Source organism: Mustela nigripes, chromosome 8, assembly GCF_022355385.1.
Source record: "Mustela nigripes isolate SB6536 chromosome 8, MUSNIG.SB6536, whole genome shotgun sequence".
In the NCBI taxonomy this organism is placed as follows: Eukaryota; Metazoa; Chordata; class Mammalia; order Carnivora; family Mustelidae; genus Mustela; species Mustela nigripes.
In genome coordinates, this window is record NC_081564.1 from 51087853 (window position 1) to 51105142 (window position 17290).

The 17290-nt window shown below is 38.0% G+C and overlaps 1 protein-coding gene across 3 annotated transcripts in view; it reads right to left on the bottom strand.

The window, feature by feature from the left end:
- The window catches only part of DSC2 (desmocollin 2), a 40692-nt gene that overhangs the window by 7229 nt on the left and 16173 nt on the right, over window positions 1-17290 (bottom strand). For all 3 annotated transcript variants that reach the window (XM_059409402.1, XM_059409401.1, XM_059409400.1), the window contains exons 7-15: window positions 17038-17204; window positions 13590-13724; window positions 13152-13337; window positions 10984-11240; window positions 10720-10862; window positions 5400-5627; window positions 2971-3207; window positions 2490-2614; window positions 636-893 (exon numbers count right to left, since the gene is read on the bottom strand). In XM_059409402.1, coding sequence (XP_059265385.1) covers window positions 636-893; window positions 2490-2614; window positions 2971-3207; window positions 5400-5627; window positions 10720-10862; window positions 10984-11240; window positions 13152-13337; window positions 13590-13724; window positions 17038-17204 — 1736 coding nt within the window. The remainder of the gene's footprint in view (window positions 1-635; window positions 894-2489; window positions 2615-2970; window positions 3208-5399; window positions 5628-10719; window positions 10863-10983; window positions 11241-13151; window positions 13338-13589; window positions 13725-17037; window positions 17205-17290) is intronic.

Sequence of the window (17290 nt, forward strand, 5' to 3'; positions counted from 1 at the left end):
CTTCCCTTCCCTTCCCTTCCCTTCCCTTCCCTTCCCTTCCCTTCTCTAAAAACTCACATATGTGGCAGCACGTATACGAGGGTTCAGGTTAGGTGATCATTAGTTTCCCTTTCAAAATCATCTCATAAGTGAGATGCACCCATTAAACTGAACCCAAATTTAGGTGGGCTCAGATCTTTCCAGATAGGCTTAGGGACCATAAAGCTATAATTGCCTTGTACCACGCTTCTGTTTTCTAAGATAACGATTTGTCACATGGGAAATATTAACACAAAATCATAGAAAAAAATAATTTAAATATTGTACAGATAAGCTCTATATTTAAAAATAAACACATAAACTGGGATAACAATTCTTTTCTGTTGTTCTTATACCAAATAAATAGGACATTTCATATCTAATAACTAAGTATTAGATCTAACAGTATTTCTGTAAGAATGAAAAATGAAACAAACTGAGAGGAAAAGTAAATTTCCACTTAATACTCAGCATTACTAAATCAAAATTAGGAAAAACAACTTTACAATTAATAGATTAATAATTAACTGAAAACAAGGGTCAGGCCACTAAATTGAAATAATTTAGAAAGCTGAAAGGAAATTAAAATAAATTTGTAGGACACCGGGGAAACTCACTTCACCAAGACGAGGCTGAGTGTAATTATGCCACTCGGAGTAGGTATATCGGCAGTTGTCCACCTCCACCGGTCCTCCCCGGCAGGAATCCAGGGTGTGATGGTGCCCAGTTCCCCGGCACGAATCCATGGTCTGGTGTCCGCCTTTCACCATTTCAATGGTCTCCTGCCCTCCATTTTTCACTCCTGATCCCATGGTACCACAAATTCCCTGAGCCGAACAGCCCGCAGTATGCGTTGTGAAACCATTGGTGGAACACTGAAAGGCAAACAATTTGCATACAGAAGCAAACATGCAGATAATGCTCTACATTATTGTGTTAGAAGGTAAGCTCCCTGAGGGCAAGAACTAATCTGTCTTGGAAATTCTGAGTACAGTGTCCAGTGCATCTGCAAATTCCAGGTGTCCACTGGTCTACACCTTGAGACAAATCAGAAAGCTAACTGTATATTCCTTCTTAAAAACTTCTTAGAATACTGGGGTGCCTGGGTGGCTCAGTGGGTTAAAGCCTCTGCCTTCGGCTCAGGTCATGATCCCAGGGTCCTGGGATAGAGCCCCGCATCGGGCTCTCTGCCTCTCTGCCTGCTTGTGATCTCTGTTAAATAAATAAATAAATAAATAAATAAATAAATAAATAAATACTTCTTAGAATACTGCACAAGCTCATTTCTTAAATCCTTCCAAAATCTCAAAGCTCAAAATCAGGATTCTGGCATCAACATCTCATGTGAATTTACCCTGCTTGGTTTAAACTCACTCCTTCACCGAGAGGGACTAGACTAGACTAGAACAAGAAACAGAAACGGCGATCAGTACTTTTACGGTGTCTAATGTCGTTCCCCTCAACTAAAACAAAAATACAGAAAAAGGAGTTGCCATAAAAATCTTAGTTGCAGGGGCGCCTGGGTGGCTCGGTGGGTTGGGCCGCTGCCTTCGGCTCAGGTCATGATCTCAGGGTCTTGGGATCGAGTCCCGCATCGGGCTCTCTGCTCGGCAGGGAGCCTGCTTCCTCCTCTCTCTCTGCCTGCCTCTCCATCTACTTGTGATTTCTCTCTGTCAAAGAAATAAATAAAATCTTTAAAAAAAAAAAAATCTTAGTTGCAATAATAAATCCTGTAATCTCGATAAAGAAAAATTAATCAGCAGGGAAAATAAGAACAAAGCAGCTCTGGGCACTAACTTTCTATGCTGTGTTTTTGTGGGAAAATCTTAAGTTTTATTTTTTTCCAATACCTTCCTAGATGTCAACGACTTTTGTTTTCTAAATCTTTCCTGTTCTTATCATCATTATGCTTTCCATAGAAAATTTATAAGTCCCTCATGTATGTACTAGGCTAGAAATCAAAGTTGGAGCTCTGTAGTCACTTGCTAGCATTGTCATTTCATGTTTGACCTCGGGCTTCTTTCTAACCCATATTAGAACCAGAAAGACTCCATTAAAGTTCTTCCCACACTGATCAAAGCCCATAGTCATTTTATTGCTGTTGCCAGAAAAAAAATTAAAATAATTATGCTGATGATCTGTGAATAATTAAATGAAATATTTTTACGACACAACCAGCAGTTTCAATATATAAAAAAGACTGGACCTAAAGTTGAAGTCATGAAACATTTTAAGTAGAAATAATAATGAGATGCTAAAGAATTGTAACTCTTAAGTAATACTATATGCCCACATTGAAAGGCCACGTATCATCAAGAGAATCAACATCATTTATCTAGTCCATAGGACGGATGAAATTTTATATATTGTCAGTTACCTGATTTCAAAAGAACTTTTCTCAGAAAAGATAATTATAGTTGGTTAGGCCAATTTGTCCTTTGTACTTATTTTAAAAAGAACAAACTACTTACTATTTTGTCATCTCCTGGAGCTTCCGTGTTTGACACAATGAGGTTCTGCTGGGCTAAATCATCAGGAAATACTTTGGGCTGCTTAGCTGCCCCAGTACCCCCACAGACTAAGGTAAACAGGATACCTGGAGGATGAGAGAAGTTACTTCAGTTGATCATAAAACAATATGGAGTTATGAATTTAGGATGACTCACACAAAGTCAGCTTTCCAGAATATATAAATATGGTGGCTTGTAGAGAAAGTCTGCTCTAAGCTGGTATGCCACAAAGACATGCTCACTGCCATGTTTCTGCACTGAATTTTATGTCTGTGATGCAATAACATGAGAACAGTGCTTTCAATAAATAAATTCAGTATGTTGTGTTAAGTAGAACTAGAACTATATACAAATGAACAGCTACAGGTAGCAGTGCTGATTCTAAGCATGTGTCTTTAAAGTTATCACAAAGGCTGTTATTCAAGTTGGTAAAGGGACTTACAAAAGAGCAAGGCTATGCCCAACAATATGGCGAGGATGGCCCACTTTCCGAGTCTCACTTCTCCGTGGCCGATCCTCGGGTCTGTGCGAAGCGTGCAGTCATTTTCAGTAACACAGTCACATAACTTAACAGTTAGTGGAGTAATGAGTGACACACCATGTCTGTCTGTGACTCTGACAGGTACTTGATATGTTCCAAATGGAAGGTCCTCCTGAAAGAAAAGACGAGCAGCCGTATCTGAAAGAAAATAAAACCAAGTGATAGAGAATGTCACTAATTTCTTCTAGCGTTAGGATATTTGCCATATTTCCCAACAAATAGGCCTTCCTGATGGGAAGGCACAAAGGCTACAGGACTGAGAATGTAAATGGACTGATGAGTTCTCATCTACAGCAATGGTAAACATACTGCATATCCAAGTTTCTCTCTGCTGCCTCTTACATAAACATCCTTTGGCTTTTATAATAATATATTTTTCTGTCCATAAACAAACCCTTCTTATCACAAGAGGTGTTAAAGCACTCATATCTTCAAAAATTTTTAATATCACCATTCAGTGCAATTTTCTTATATACATGGTTTTTCAGAGAACAGTAATCTGAAATTCTGGATGTTTCCCTTTATTCTGTTCTCATATATTGTGCCAAACAGATATAAAGTTGTGACTCACTGTCAGAGACTGATTCTGACAGCTTTGAACATGGCTGACCTTGAACACTCTGGTATGTGTGAGTTGTCTTGATGCTGTAGTGTCTCACAATCCTCTAGGACCCTGGGACCAACTGTACACTTTATAGTTCTGATGTATTTTTTGGGGGTAGAGAATATCCAGGTCAATATCCAATTCAGTCTTGGGTATAGATCCAAAATATATACCTATTCTGAATGTTGATGCCACATGCCCATTCTTAAGAAGAAACCTTCTCCATTTAACTGTCCCATTTATTATTAGGGTGTTTGAAGCTCTAAATATAAATTTGGGTGTTTGGGTAAAGGAATCAGTGGATAAGTCCATTTTAGAAGAAAGCATGGTTAACTTGGTGAGTCTATGTGTTAAAAATAAGAAGACTAACAAAACCAAAATTTACAATGTATAACGTGCCATGGTCTGATGCTTTCATTATCTTGTTTACTCCCCCAAATAATCCCATTTTACGTATAAGTAAATTAAGGCCCAAAGAGAATAAATAGCATGGTCATACTTATATCACTAATAATCAGTGGAGCCAGCATTTAACCTAGTCTATTTGACTTCAAAGACTCATTGGAATATGTTCCTAACTTGGTGTTTCCCAGACTTTGGGGTTATTTCACAAATGAGTAGAACTTAAAAGCAACAAAATTTTGACCGACATAAGCCTTCCAATGTTTTACTGTACAAAGCAGGAATATTAAACAGAAATACTGGGGTGCCTGGGTGGCTCAGCCCATTAAGTGGCTGCCTTCAGCTCAGGTCATTATCCCAGGGTCCTGGGATTGAGCCCCGCATCGGGCTTCCTGCTTCTCCCTCTCCGACTCCCCCTACTTGTGTTCCCTCTCTCAATGGCTGTCTCTCTGTCAAATAAATACATAAATAAACATCTTTAAAAAAAATTACTACCTCCTTTCACATGATCTAAAAGGAAATGATGTTATGACATCAAATCAGTAGAATGGAGAAAATATAAAAGTAAGGTTAGTTCTTCCCGAGAAAGAACAGTTGATAACCTTACACACACACACACACACACACACACACACACACACAGGAATATTATTAAAAAGACTGAAAATGGTGGCGCCTGGGTGGCTCAGTGGGTTAAGCCGCTGCCTTCGGCTCAGGTCATGATCTCAGAGTCCTGGGATCGAGCCCCGCATCGGGCTCTCTGCTCGGCAGGGAGCCTGCTTCCTCCTCTCTCTCTCTGCCTGCCTCTCTGCCTGCTTGTGATCTCTCTCTGTCAAATAAATAAATAAAATCTTTAAAAAAAAAATAATAAAAAAAAATAAAAAGACTGAAAATGCTGTCAGTTCACAGAGCAGGATTCGGGGCACAGGGCCTTAACTTGTCACCACAGTTTCTACACATCCTTGTTTTCCTTTTCCCTTCCTGTTCCCCTTCCGTTGGGTTACAACTTTGTGTTCTAATTTGTCATAAAAGAAAATGGAGGAATATTCCTTGGAAGCATGAGGTTGGAATTCACATTCAAGGACACTTCAAAGGAAAAGCCCCTCAGGTTATAGCAGATCTCCAGTCGTGAAAGCTGAAGTGCTGGGCGACCAAGACTTCAGGGCCCCTGGGTAGTTCGGTTAGGAGACAGGAACCCTCTGAGGAGTTCAGAGCTGAGAGAGGGCCTTGTCATTTTTGTCATTCCTGTCACCATAGATCCTCTCATGGCTAAAGTCAGAAGTACAGACTAAGAACTAAACTGGTATTAACAGCATTCACGTACCGTTAATTTTTTTCAATCTCCACTTTCTTTCTATGTCTGAATCAGCATCGCTGTCCAAACTGAAGTCAAAGGGCGGGCCGTTCGCAGGCTCGTCGGGATCAACAGCAACGATATCCGCAGACGCCAGGACGGGTTTGCAGATTACTACTGTCCGTTTGGGTATCACGGGGCCATTATCGTTCACATCTTCAAGTATAATTCCCAGTGTTCCAGTACAGGTTCTCCCATCTAGAAAATTGGATACAAAAATATGAATTTTTTAATGTTCTGAGTTTTTATTAGGGAACTTGTACATCGAAAAAAATAGTTTTGTTTTTATTTTTTAAAGATTTTATTTAATTATTTGACAGAAATCACAAGTAGACAGAGAGGCAGGCAGAGAGAGGGGGAAGCAGGTTCCCTGCTGAGCAGAGAGCCTGGTGCGGGGCTCGATCCCAGAACCCTGGGATCATGACCTGAGCCGAAGGCAGAGGCTTTAACCCACTGAGCCACCCAGGAGCCCCTTGACTGACTTTTTTTTAAAGAAGAAAATATGACCGAGGGTGCTTCTGGTGTAGTTACAAGCACAGGGATATTTGAGAAGGTGGGAAAGCACAGTGTGTACAACCATGTTCTAGACAGAATGAGGGGGGAAGGCAGACTGGCTGGAACTGACACCACAGAGAAGAGCTAAGGGTCCCCAAAAGCCAACCTCAGGAGCCCGGAATTTCATATGCATATAGAAAGTGCATAACGTTTTGGAGCAGGGGAACCAAAAGGGAGAAGATACGCATTTGGAAGATGAGAACAAAACAGTACCTAGAAACGTTTGAAGGTAAAAAGACTCCAGAAGTAGAAAATCACTTGTAAACCAAACTAATCCCCATGGCTACAGCCTAAGGAAAACATCAATCTCTATGTCTAATAAAAATTTACTAAATAACTACTTTGTACAGGGCACCGTACTGGAAAATCTAGGGGATTCAAAGATGAAGGAGATGTGGGTCCAGGCCCCAAATCAGTAACACAGTTGTTTAGTCTGAAGCTAAACACAAATCAGGACATCTGCCTCTAGATCACTTCTTTCTGCTTCATCAGGAGGCCTTGGGACATCAGTGATGGACAAGAGGATAAACCCACCTATGCCACCTGCTGTTTGGGGCCGTGTCTTACATGAAGCTGCCAACCTGGAAAAGCTGAAAACCAGGCGCAGCCCTGGGCTCATTACCTGGACCAAGGCGACAGGCCCTGTGATACCTGCAGTGTCATCAAGGACAAGGAGACCTGAAAGGCGGGCCCCAGAAAAGGACAGGGGCACCTGGGTGGCTCAGTGGGTTAAAGCCTCTGCCTTCAGCTCAGGTCATGATCTCAGGGTCCTGGGATCGAACCCTGCATTGGGCTCTCTGCTCAGCAGGGAGCCTGCTTCCCCCTCTCTCTCTCTGCCTACCTCTCTGCCTACTTGTGATCTCTGTCTGTCAAATAAATAAATAAAATCTTAAAAAAAAAGAAAAGAGAAGGACAAAGTGGCAGCAACTACAAGACTGCTATGGGGTAAAGTGGAGAGGAAGAAACCAAAAGGAGAAAGCAAACTGGACACCTCCCATGTAATATAAGCTTGCAAATCAAAATTCCAGAATGCGCAAGAGCGATGCTAAAAGGAAAACCAAAAAAATCACTCAACTGAGGATTAATTCACTCTATGCAAGACATCTTTGAAACATGTATATTTAGTATCTTCAAAGACATTTAAAGAAAAGGGGGTAACTGTTTCAAGAGCAATGAAATTATAGCTTAAATTCCAGTAGAACTAAAACAACAACATTCCTTTAATAGGGATTCTACAAGAGAATAAATAGAATGGCAGGGAAGCACTATTTAGAGAGATAATTGCTGAAAATATCCCAGAATTAAAGAGAAGCAAGGATTTTTTAAAAATATATTCTGATGGCAGTGCTACATAAATAAAAATAAACTCACACCATAAACACTGTATTAAAACTATAAAATGCAACCCAGTGAGCCAAAAAAGTTGCCTAGACTTATTACCTACAAATGGACAATAATGAGATTGACAGTAGATAAAATTTGCCTCAGCAACATGAGATGCCAGAAGATAATGGAGTATGACCCCTCACAGTGCTGAGGGAAAGAAGGACCTACCTCAAAACTGTACATCAAGTCAAATGATCAAATCAAGCAGGAGAATGACATTGAAATATTTTTCAGAATAAAATGGGTAGGGTTTGTCCCCTAGACAACCACTTTGGAAGAACTAGTAAGGAATGTGCACCAGCAAGAAGAAAAGGGAACCAGGAGAGAAGGAATAAGATACAGGAAATAATGCAACAATCTCTCACTTTGGACAACTTAAAAAAAGAGAACGGAAAGGGAGACAAAGGAAGCGGGGAGATCTGTATTTTATCTACCTGTTATACTTTCCAGAGGGCAGAATAATTTCACCTCTCAAAAATCTCTTATGTGCTGTGTTCTAGCTCTCTCTGAAAACTGGGACTGAGGAATGTCTTGAACATTTCTTGACATTGGATCCACACACAGAGTTGAAAGCACATGGCTTCCTGGCTGAACCTGATTGACTGCATTGCCTTTAAAAATTGACCTCTACAATGTTTGCTCCTCCACTACTGTGCTAAATATCTGAACCTCACTTCCATTAAACATTTAGAGTTGTACAATACACTCCATTTTTGAGGCATTGTGATTTGTATCAGTGTACAATATTTAAACCGAAGATCTTAGACATCTAATTCACAGTGTTTCACAGCTCTGTTTTTCATGTTGACTAAATAAATAATGTTCTAATTCATTGGAATGTAGGCATGCAATGCTCACCTTCTAATATTAACACGGTTCTATATGAGTAAGTCATGGAAAGTGAACTACCCTTGGTTTCATGAGTTTTAAACATGGCACCCTCCTGTTCAATATTTCAAAAGTTTTGAAAGCACACTCCTCCCCAAAGCTGGAATAATCCAACAAAGATAAAAACCTAAGGGGCACCAAGGTGGCTCAGTGGGTTAAGCCGCTGACTTCAGCTCAGATCATTATCCCAGGGTCCTGGGATTGAGCCCCACATCGGGCTTTCTGCTTGGCGGAGAGCCTGCTTCTCCCTCTCCCTCTGCCGGCTGCTCTACCTACTTGTGCTCTCTCTCCATCTCTCTAGTAAATAAATAACATCTTTTAAAAAAAAAAAATCTAAAACTGAGCTATATAGAGGACACACACCTGAGTGACACTACCAAGAGAGTTTGATCTGAGAAGACACTGAGAAGAAGAGAGAAATTGAACCCAAAGTTGAAGAAACAGCTGTATTCAGGACAGCAGAAGGTGGTACCAGAAAGCATATGGACCAGAGAGGAAAGTGTGAAAATATTTATACACAGATGCCTTGCAAGAGGGTTTCAGAAAGAGGAAGCAGGTGCCATAGAGAAGCAGGAGGATGGAAAGTGAGAATGGACGTAACGTCTGTGCTCACGAGACACCATCTTTCATCAGGAAACAGCTGGTAGGGTCCAAAGGAAAGTAGTCAGCACAGATTTTAGAAAAAGATAAAAACAGAAAAAGCAAAGAAGCGAACAAACAAAAAACCCCTTTGTATGATCTGAGTTCATAAAATAAATGGTAACATTCAGTCCCTACCCTCTTCAACAGAAATGAATGGGAAGGGGCCCCATGATGCATTTATTCTATTCCGCAAGGATGATTAGCTCATCTAAGCGCCATACAAATATTTGACCTCTCAATTATTTTATCTCCTCTGCAACAAAGGAGCATGTAGAATAAAATTATATCCCAAATCTCTTAATTCTGGACAATAAATTTATCTGATCTATCAACAAACCATTTGCCAAGCCCTATTAAAAATGTAAACAGAACAGATTTGATTTTCATGTTATTCTTCTTTTTCACCTGGCTTTGACCAAAAAGAATGTCCTGACTAAGGGACAAAGGAACCTGAGACCTTAAAGGAAAGTCTTTAATTAATCAAAGTTAAATTAATAATAACTACAACCTTACTGATTCAATCAATGGATAGGAACCATTTCTCATTCATTTAGATAGAACCGAAATACCTAAAACATCTTCCAAAATTGCTTATAAACTCTAATGTTGTAAGCTATAGTGTAATAACATATGTTTGCTGTAGTTAGCATACTTAGTTTATGGAGGCACTGAAGTCAAATGTATGTCATGCACCAAATAGATCTCATACATAACCACTGTGGTCATATTCCTCTCCATTTTGTAGGACTCACAGAATATTTTATCTTTCATATGGTTTTATGGATTCACAGTGTTTGTCTTTCTAATTTTATAATATACCATTAATCATGATTATAATTATTTTTAAATAACGTTCCTTAGTCAGAATTTAATCCCTAAGTATACTGAGAGTTTCCTGTAAAAAGACAGAACAGTTTTCTAGGAATGCACTATCAGGCAACGAGCATGTTCTCTGTTGCAACGAATTCTCCTGCCAAAGTGAACATTTTAAAAGACACGACTAGATAAACTGAAGCTAATTTTACTAGAGTAACTTTCTCAATTTCAATTGTTTACTTTTAAAAAATTATCCTCTCCAGTATTTCTATTACTAAATTATTTTACAATTACATAAAACTGAGGGTGTTATTAGAAAGCAAACATGAGTTAATAAATTACAGCAAACTTTTCAACTGTTCTATATCTTCTGGGGAGAAATACATTTTGAGAATATATGCAGCTATGTCCACAAGAGCCAGACTGTGGAAGGAGCTGAGATGCCCTTCAACAGACGAATGGATAAAGATATGGTCCATATATATAATGGAATATTATGCAGCCACTAGAAAGGAGGAATACCCAACTTTTACATCAACATGGATGGGATTGGAGGAGATTATGCTGAGTGAAATAAGTCAAGCAGAGGAAGTCCATTATCATACGGTTTCACTTACTTGTGGAGCATAGAAATAACATGGAGGACATTACGGGAAGGGAAGGAAAAGTGACTTGGGAGAAATCGGAGGGGGAGATGAACTGAGAGACTGTGGACTCTGAGAAACAAACTGGAGATTTTAGAGAGGAGAAAGGTGCGGGGATGGCCGAGCCCAGTGGTGGGTATTAAGGAGGGCATGGATTGCATGGAGCACTGCGTGTGGTGCATAACAGTGAATCCTGGAACACTGCATCAAAAACTAGTGATGTATTTTATGGTAACTAATATAACACAAATAAATAAATATATATATACATATGTATGTATATATGCAGCTAATTGCAAATCTATGTTTTGGTTTAAAAACTGAGGATGTAAGTAGGGGGAAAGGTAAGTAGTTCTTACCTTTGTCTGATGCAAGAATTGTGATATTATATATGCCACCTCGGACACTTTCCGCCTCTCTGTCCAGGTTTCTGAAAACTGTGATTGATCCTTCGTTTTCATTAACAGTGACCCATCCTTTTGGATCAGTTAATTTCTTATACCTGTTAGTAAAGATGAATTAAAGTAGCAAATCATATTGTAGGCAACATTATAATTCTGGCATCAAAACAAGTTATGAATCTTAAAAACATGGTAAATTTGGAGTTCATTAAAACAGGATACCTTATGCCACTGCTACTTCTTGTTTCGGGGTCATATGCTTTATATCCACGGCTCTTTGTTCCCACTGGCACATTTTCTTTAATTTGAACGGTTTGCACCAAAGGGCTACACTCAGGGCCCTCGTCCTGATTTTTTACATTAACAGTAACTGTCGCCGTGCTCATGATGGATTGTGAACTCGCCTCTTTAGAATACGGAGCTTCATTAACAACCCCAATCTGTAGATTCACCTGTTCTCTTTCTTCATAATTCAGTGGCTGCAAAACACAAGTGTGCTGAAAATCAGATCAAGACTTCCTGGTAATATTTGGCCATGCTAACTGGCATACATAACTAGTGTTGAGAACAGTCAGGAAACTATTAAATAGATACCCAGAAACCAGGTGGTGTTTGGAGGAGGGGAATCCAACCGATTCAGTATTTGGGTGGAACCCGAAAAACAAAACAAAAACTGTTCCTCAACTGTGAGTAATATCAGAGGTCCTGATAATGAATTCAAGAAGCATTTAATTAGGGGCACCTGGGTGGCTCAGTGGGTTCAGCTCAGGTCATGATCCCAGGGTTCTGGGATGGAGTCCTGCATCGGGCTCTCTGCTAGGCAGGGGGCTTGCTTCCCCCTCTTTCTTTCTGCCTACTTGTGATTCTTCTCTTTCAAATAGACCAAATCTTAAAAAAAAAAAAAAAAAAAAAGGAGCATTTAATTAAAGTGTTTCAATGTTAACACTTGAGAGATTACTTGAGGAACTCGATACCCTAACCAATGGTTATTTACTACTTCATTCATTTGGGGACAGTTTACCCTATTCTTTAGATGAAGAAAATTATTGGTACCTTGTTTGGGGTAGAAAATGTGGGTCAAATTTATAAAACATTTTTCAGAGAGGACCGAGAAGAAAATAGAAAGTTCACGGACATTACACTTTCCTTTTTTTAGCTCTTCCATGCCAGTTACCTTTTTAAAGAACTGGTAGTACCAAATTTAATGGAAGGTTTTTATTTTTTCTTGCCTGATATGTAGCTATAATGAGAATATGTAAAGTCATTTCCTCCAAGACAGAGATTTTGTCAGGTCTTGGACTTCACAGAGATAAAATTGCTTCTTAGAATACTACGGATCCGGGCAGGGGTTGGATGAGGAAAGAGATATGGTCCAAAAGACCTTTTTTTTGCTGTTTTGAAACAGAGAAATTAAACCACAAACTGCGGTTAATTTTCATCATTGTAAGAAAAAGGATTTGTCATTTTTGATTCACGCTTCCTGTGAATATGTACAAAAGAGAAAGTGCATGGACCCAAGATAGAATCATTTTCTAGTTAATGATGCAGCAGAAATAAGACTATGACTGTGTCCAAAGCAGGTGGCTTTAGGGGCTAACTCGCTCCTGAATTAGCAGGGAGGTCTTCTGAGATGTTGAAGAATAATACTAGAAGGGGGGCGCCTGGGTGGCTCAGTGTGTTAAGCCACTGCCTTCGGCTCAGGTCATGATCTCAGGATCCTGGGATGGAGTCCCACATCGGGCTCTCTGCTCAGCAGGGAGCTTGCTTCCCTTCCTCTCTCTCTGCCTGCCTCTCTGCCTACTTGTGATCTCTCTCTGTCAAATAAATAAATAAAATCTTTAAAAAAAAAAAAAAGAAGAATAGTAGAAGGATGTTTTGTAAGTATTTGGATCTCTGAATGCTTGAGGATTCCCATTCTCAACCGAGAAGGAAGCTAAGGTTGTAATGTATGCTAGATATAAATGAACCCATCTACAAATTCTGTCCCTATCAGTTTCACCAGGAATAACTCACCATTTGGGAAAATCATTAAGTGGAGGCTCCCTGAACCAGCTACAGAAAGAATGGGCTAGGAAAGTCTGGCACTGTCCCATAGACATCAAAGCTGTGCCAGGTTTTTAATTGTTAAGAGGTGTTGGTTACAAAGTAAATACTATTAAGACACACACACATGCACACACATAATATTATTTTAAATAGGGACTTTATAAAAGGTGCTCCCAATTTGAATATACTCATCTCATTATAGATACAAAGAACATGGCATTTATATTTACCTATGTATCTATTTTATCCCTATAGTTACCACAATTCTCTTTTCATTAAGCTCTAGAATGCTAATCTATGACATTATAAGCTGCAAATAAAAAAATTTACTAATTTATTCTTACCTTAACCACACACAGAACTCCTTCATTGGTTTTGGGGTCTGTTACTATTTTAAAATTCCCATTTTCATTGCCCTTTAAAATGGTATAATTCGCTCTCCAATTAGCAGTATTCATTAAGTCCTTATCCTCCACAGTAACACGTAAGATTTCCACATCAACTGTATTTTCTTCCACTGACGTCACATACTAAAACAATAAAAACAACAAAAAAGCGTTAGTTAGTTAGTAACTGTCACAAATAGAGCACTGTGGGAAATAGACTCAGTTCTAATTTCCAAGGACTACGTATACATGATTTTTAAGCCGTAAATCCAAATTACTGTCATGGGATTGGGGATACTGCATTTGAAATCACGGGGCAGGCATGGATGGAGTTAAGCATGTTTAGCAATTAACACTGGGTTGTACATTTTTCTTTTCCTACTATCATTTACTTACAGAAGTACGGGTAAAAGTTGGCAAGTTGTCATTTGCATCTCCAATATTTATGATGCAAGTTGAAGTTGTCTGCAAACCGAAATACTGACCACCCATGTCTTGTACTTTTATTTTCAACTGGTATTTATCAATTAGCTGAAAAGAAAGAATTTAAGCACTGAGAGGAAGCAACATTGTAAATGAAATCTTACTTTACACTCTGGAATTTTTCTTGCATTAAAAATTTAAGAAATACATTATTAAATTTCATAGTTTTCATGTACTGGCAAAAGAATAGTTTCCTCACACCAGTAATTTTCTATTAATTTATGAAAATAGAGTAGTTTCTCAAATTTAAAGTGCTACTCTATATAGAATGTAGAAAAATTGGTTTTAGTTTACTCACCAGAAAGGGAAGATGTAGCCATAGCACATTTTAAATTGCCAAGCAGTTAATCAAAATCTTTATCTCCTATCCAAAGTACATTCTTAAGTTGAAAAATATACAGTAGTGACTCTTAAACCAGTCTTGAATAATACAGTAAAATAGCCTTCCATTACAAAGGCAAATTTTAAATATTTACATTTATAAGAAGATCTGGAACTATATATATTTTTTCCCTCTATGGGAAATGTAATCTGGTTCTTAGGGCTTTACATTTATCGGGGATGGTAGAAGGCTCAATGCCAGTTTTTTTTTAAAAATGTGTTTCTCCTCATAATGATTTCATTTATCTTAAGTATTGAGGCATGAAAGGATTAAAAGCAATTCTAATAATAATGCATCCTGGACAAATTTTAGGAGCCTTGGGTTCTTTTCCTAGCTCTGAAAATAACAAATGTAATCTCTCTGGCAGTTGGAAAAGTCTTTTTAGCTAGGTTTTCTCTCCTATAAAATTGATACTAATACCTTTCCTATATAACTCACCTCTTTTCATAAGACAAAATAATATGTACAAAACCATCCTGCCCTTCTATCAAGAATGTTTACCCTTCTCCTAATTCTGTCACTTCTTAAGCTTTCTTGTCCTTTATGTCTTACCAAAAATAAAACTAAAATTTCTCTATCTCTATGTTTTTTACACACGATTTTCCTGATGTACACTTCTCTCATAATCAATCACATATGCAGAGTTAAAAAATACTGGCCATATTTAAAAACTCATACTAGTGTACTTTCAAGGAGAGAATACATGTTTTGTTGGCAGTGAATTAAGATTTATTCAAAATAATCAACTGGCTGATAAAACAAGAAAGAAATTAAGTTTGGGACCTAAATATTAACTTGCGATATCTTCAGATGGAAGAAAAAATTGTGATGTTTAAAGAGCTTAAGGGGTTGAAAGGAACAGATGAAAGCTAGAATCCTGGCATCAGTAAGCATCTGCAGTGCATTTTTGGGTAAAAACACTCCAAGACTCCTTCACTAGTCCAATGTTCGCAACTGACTTATTAGAAGGAGCTACTTAAGACTTAATAAGAGGATTTGGTCTATAACCTGCTTCTCCTGAGCACACTAATTCCATGAAGAATCTGCAATTTCTGGAGCTTTAACAGCAATTTATTCATTCATTTATTCTGCAAATGATACTGTATTCCTCACTGGCAAATACAGTAAAAACAAATGAATTTATAAATAAAATACAATTTTAATAAAATAAAATAAAATAAAACTTCACTTAGAAATGTCCGTGTAGGGGCTCCTGGGTGCTCAGTTGGTTAAGCAACTGCCTTCGGCTCAGATCATGATCCTGGAGTCCCAGGATCTAGTCCCACATCGGACTCCCTGCTCGGCAGGGAGTCTGCTTCTCCCTCTGACCTCTCCCTCTTATGCTCTCTCTCTCTCAAATAAATAATATCTTAAAAAAAAAAAAGAAATGTCCTTGTAGATGAAGTAAAAATGATTAATTTTACTAAATTTTATTAAATTTCAACCCATAGTCTAGTGAAGATGGGAGATATGCATAAAGCAGTTCTGCTACATCACATAATATGATGTCCTTCTCAAGGGAAGTACTTGTGTGATTATTTATGAACTGAACTAGCTATTGTTTTGGGGAGCTTAATTGCACAAAATCCCATTTTTACATGAAAGACATCTATCATTATTCAGACTAGTGTATTTGGAAGACATTATATCTTAATAAAGTGAATCTGTCACTCAAGGAAAACAATTATTTATTGTCAAATATTAGAGTTTCAAAAAAATGAGACTTCCAGAAAACTTTTGTCAACCACTGTGATATCAATGGAGGTAAGAAGGTGACATTTTTCCTATATTGCTTACTAAAATGTGTCAATCTATGGAAAAATCTACATAATTCAGTGAAAAACGCTTTTCCAATTGGTCAACGCAGGAAGTTAAGAAATTATACATGGATAAATTGTCCAGAATACAAGACAGACCAATGGATTTTAATATAACAAAGTATGAAAACTCCTTCATAAGGCTTTAGAGTGCACACTGCAAAAAACATATTTATGAAACAAAACTTGTCAAGTTTTGGTGTAGTATCAATTGAGTACCCACAATGATCTAAAATCACTATTAAAATATTCCTCTCTTTTCTAACCTCCTATCATGTAGGATTTTCTTTATATACTTTAGCTAAAACTACATATTATAACAAACTGAATGCAGAAGGAGATATGAGAATCCACCAGTCTTATATTATGTCAGGTATTAAAGAGGCTTGGAAAAATGCATTATAATGTCATTCTCAGTAAATTGTTTACTGTTTTAGAAAATGTAATTGTTTTTTATAAAAATGTTATTTATGATAATATGTAATACACTTATGATTTTTAAATGAGTGAATAAATAAATATTTTAAACTTCTGTCAGCTTTAAATACTAATGAAATAAATATCAATAAATATAACCCATATAAACAAAAAAATCTGTGGAATCTTCAATAATACTTAAGAGTGCAAAAGGTCCTGAGACCAGAAAATTTGAGGAAAAGTTCCACTTTTCATACTTGACACTTCCTGTTTTTATTCTGTAAAAATGTTAATATTAGGAAACTTGACTTTGTAAAGTGTACACTTCAAGGGAGAACAAATTAGTGGTTCAAAATTAGCACACTGCAAGGTTAATGACTTCCATCAGCATACTGAATAACTTTTCTAAAATGAGATTCATGGGGCGCCTGGGTGGCTCAGTGGGTTAAGCCTCTGCCTTCAGCTCAGGTCATGATCCCAGGGTCCTGGATTGAGCCCTGCATCAGACTCTCTGCTCAGGAGGGAGTGTGCTTCCCCCCCTCTCTCTGCCTGCCTCTCTGCTACTTGTGATATCTCTCTGTGACATATAAATAAATAAAATATTTTAAAAATAATAAAAATAAAATAAAATGAGATTCACAATATGCTTTTCACAAACACATCTATAGGTGCTATACAACATATATACAGGTACAATTCAATGGCAATGTGATAATCAGGCTTTGTCTGTCAATATTTAGGTCACCTCTCTGTCTAGCTGAGATGAGGACGTGGTGATAACGCCTGTAGTTGGATGCATGGAAAAGAGTGTGGGGTATGCTGGCAACTGCTCGATGATGGAGTACTTGAGACGCGTGTGCATCGTGTCAGGTTCATCTTTGTCCGTTGCACATACCTGTCCCACGGTAGAACCTACATATTGAGAAATCCTCTTTAATTTCCAAAACTTTTACATTATCAACATCCCCTTTATTTCATTCCTTTCCATCTACCTCAAA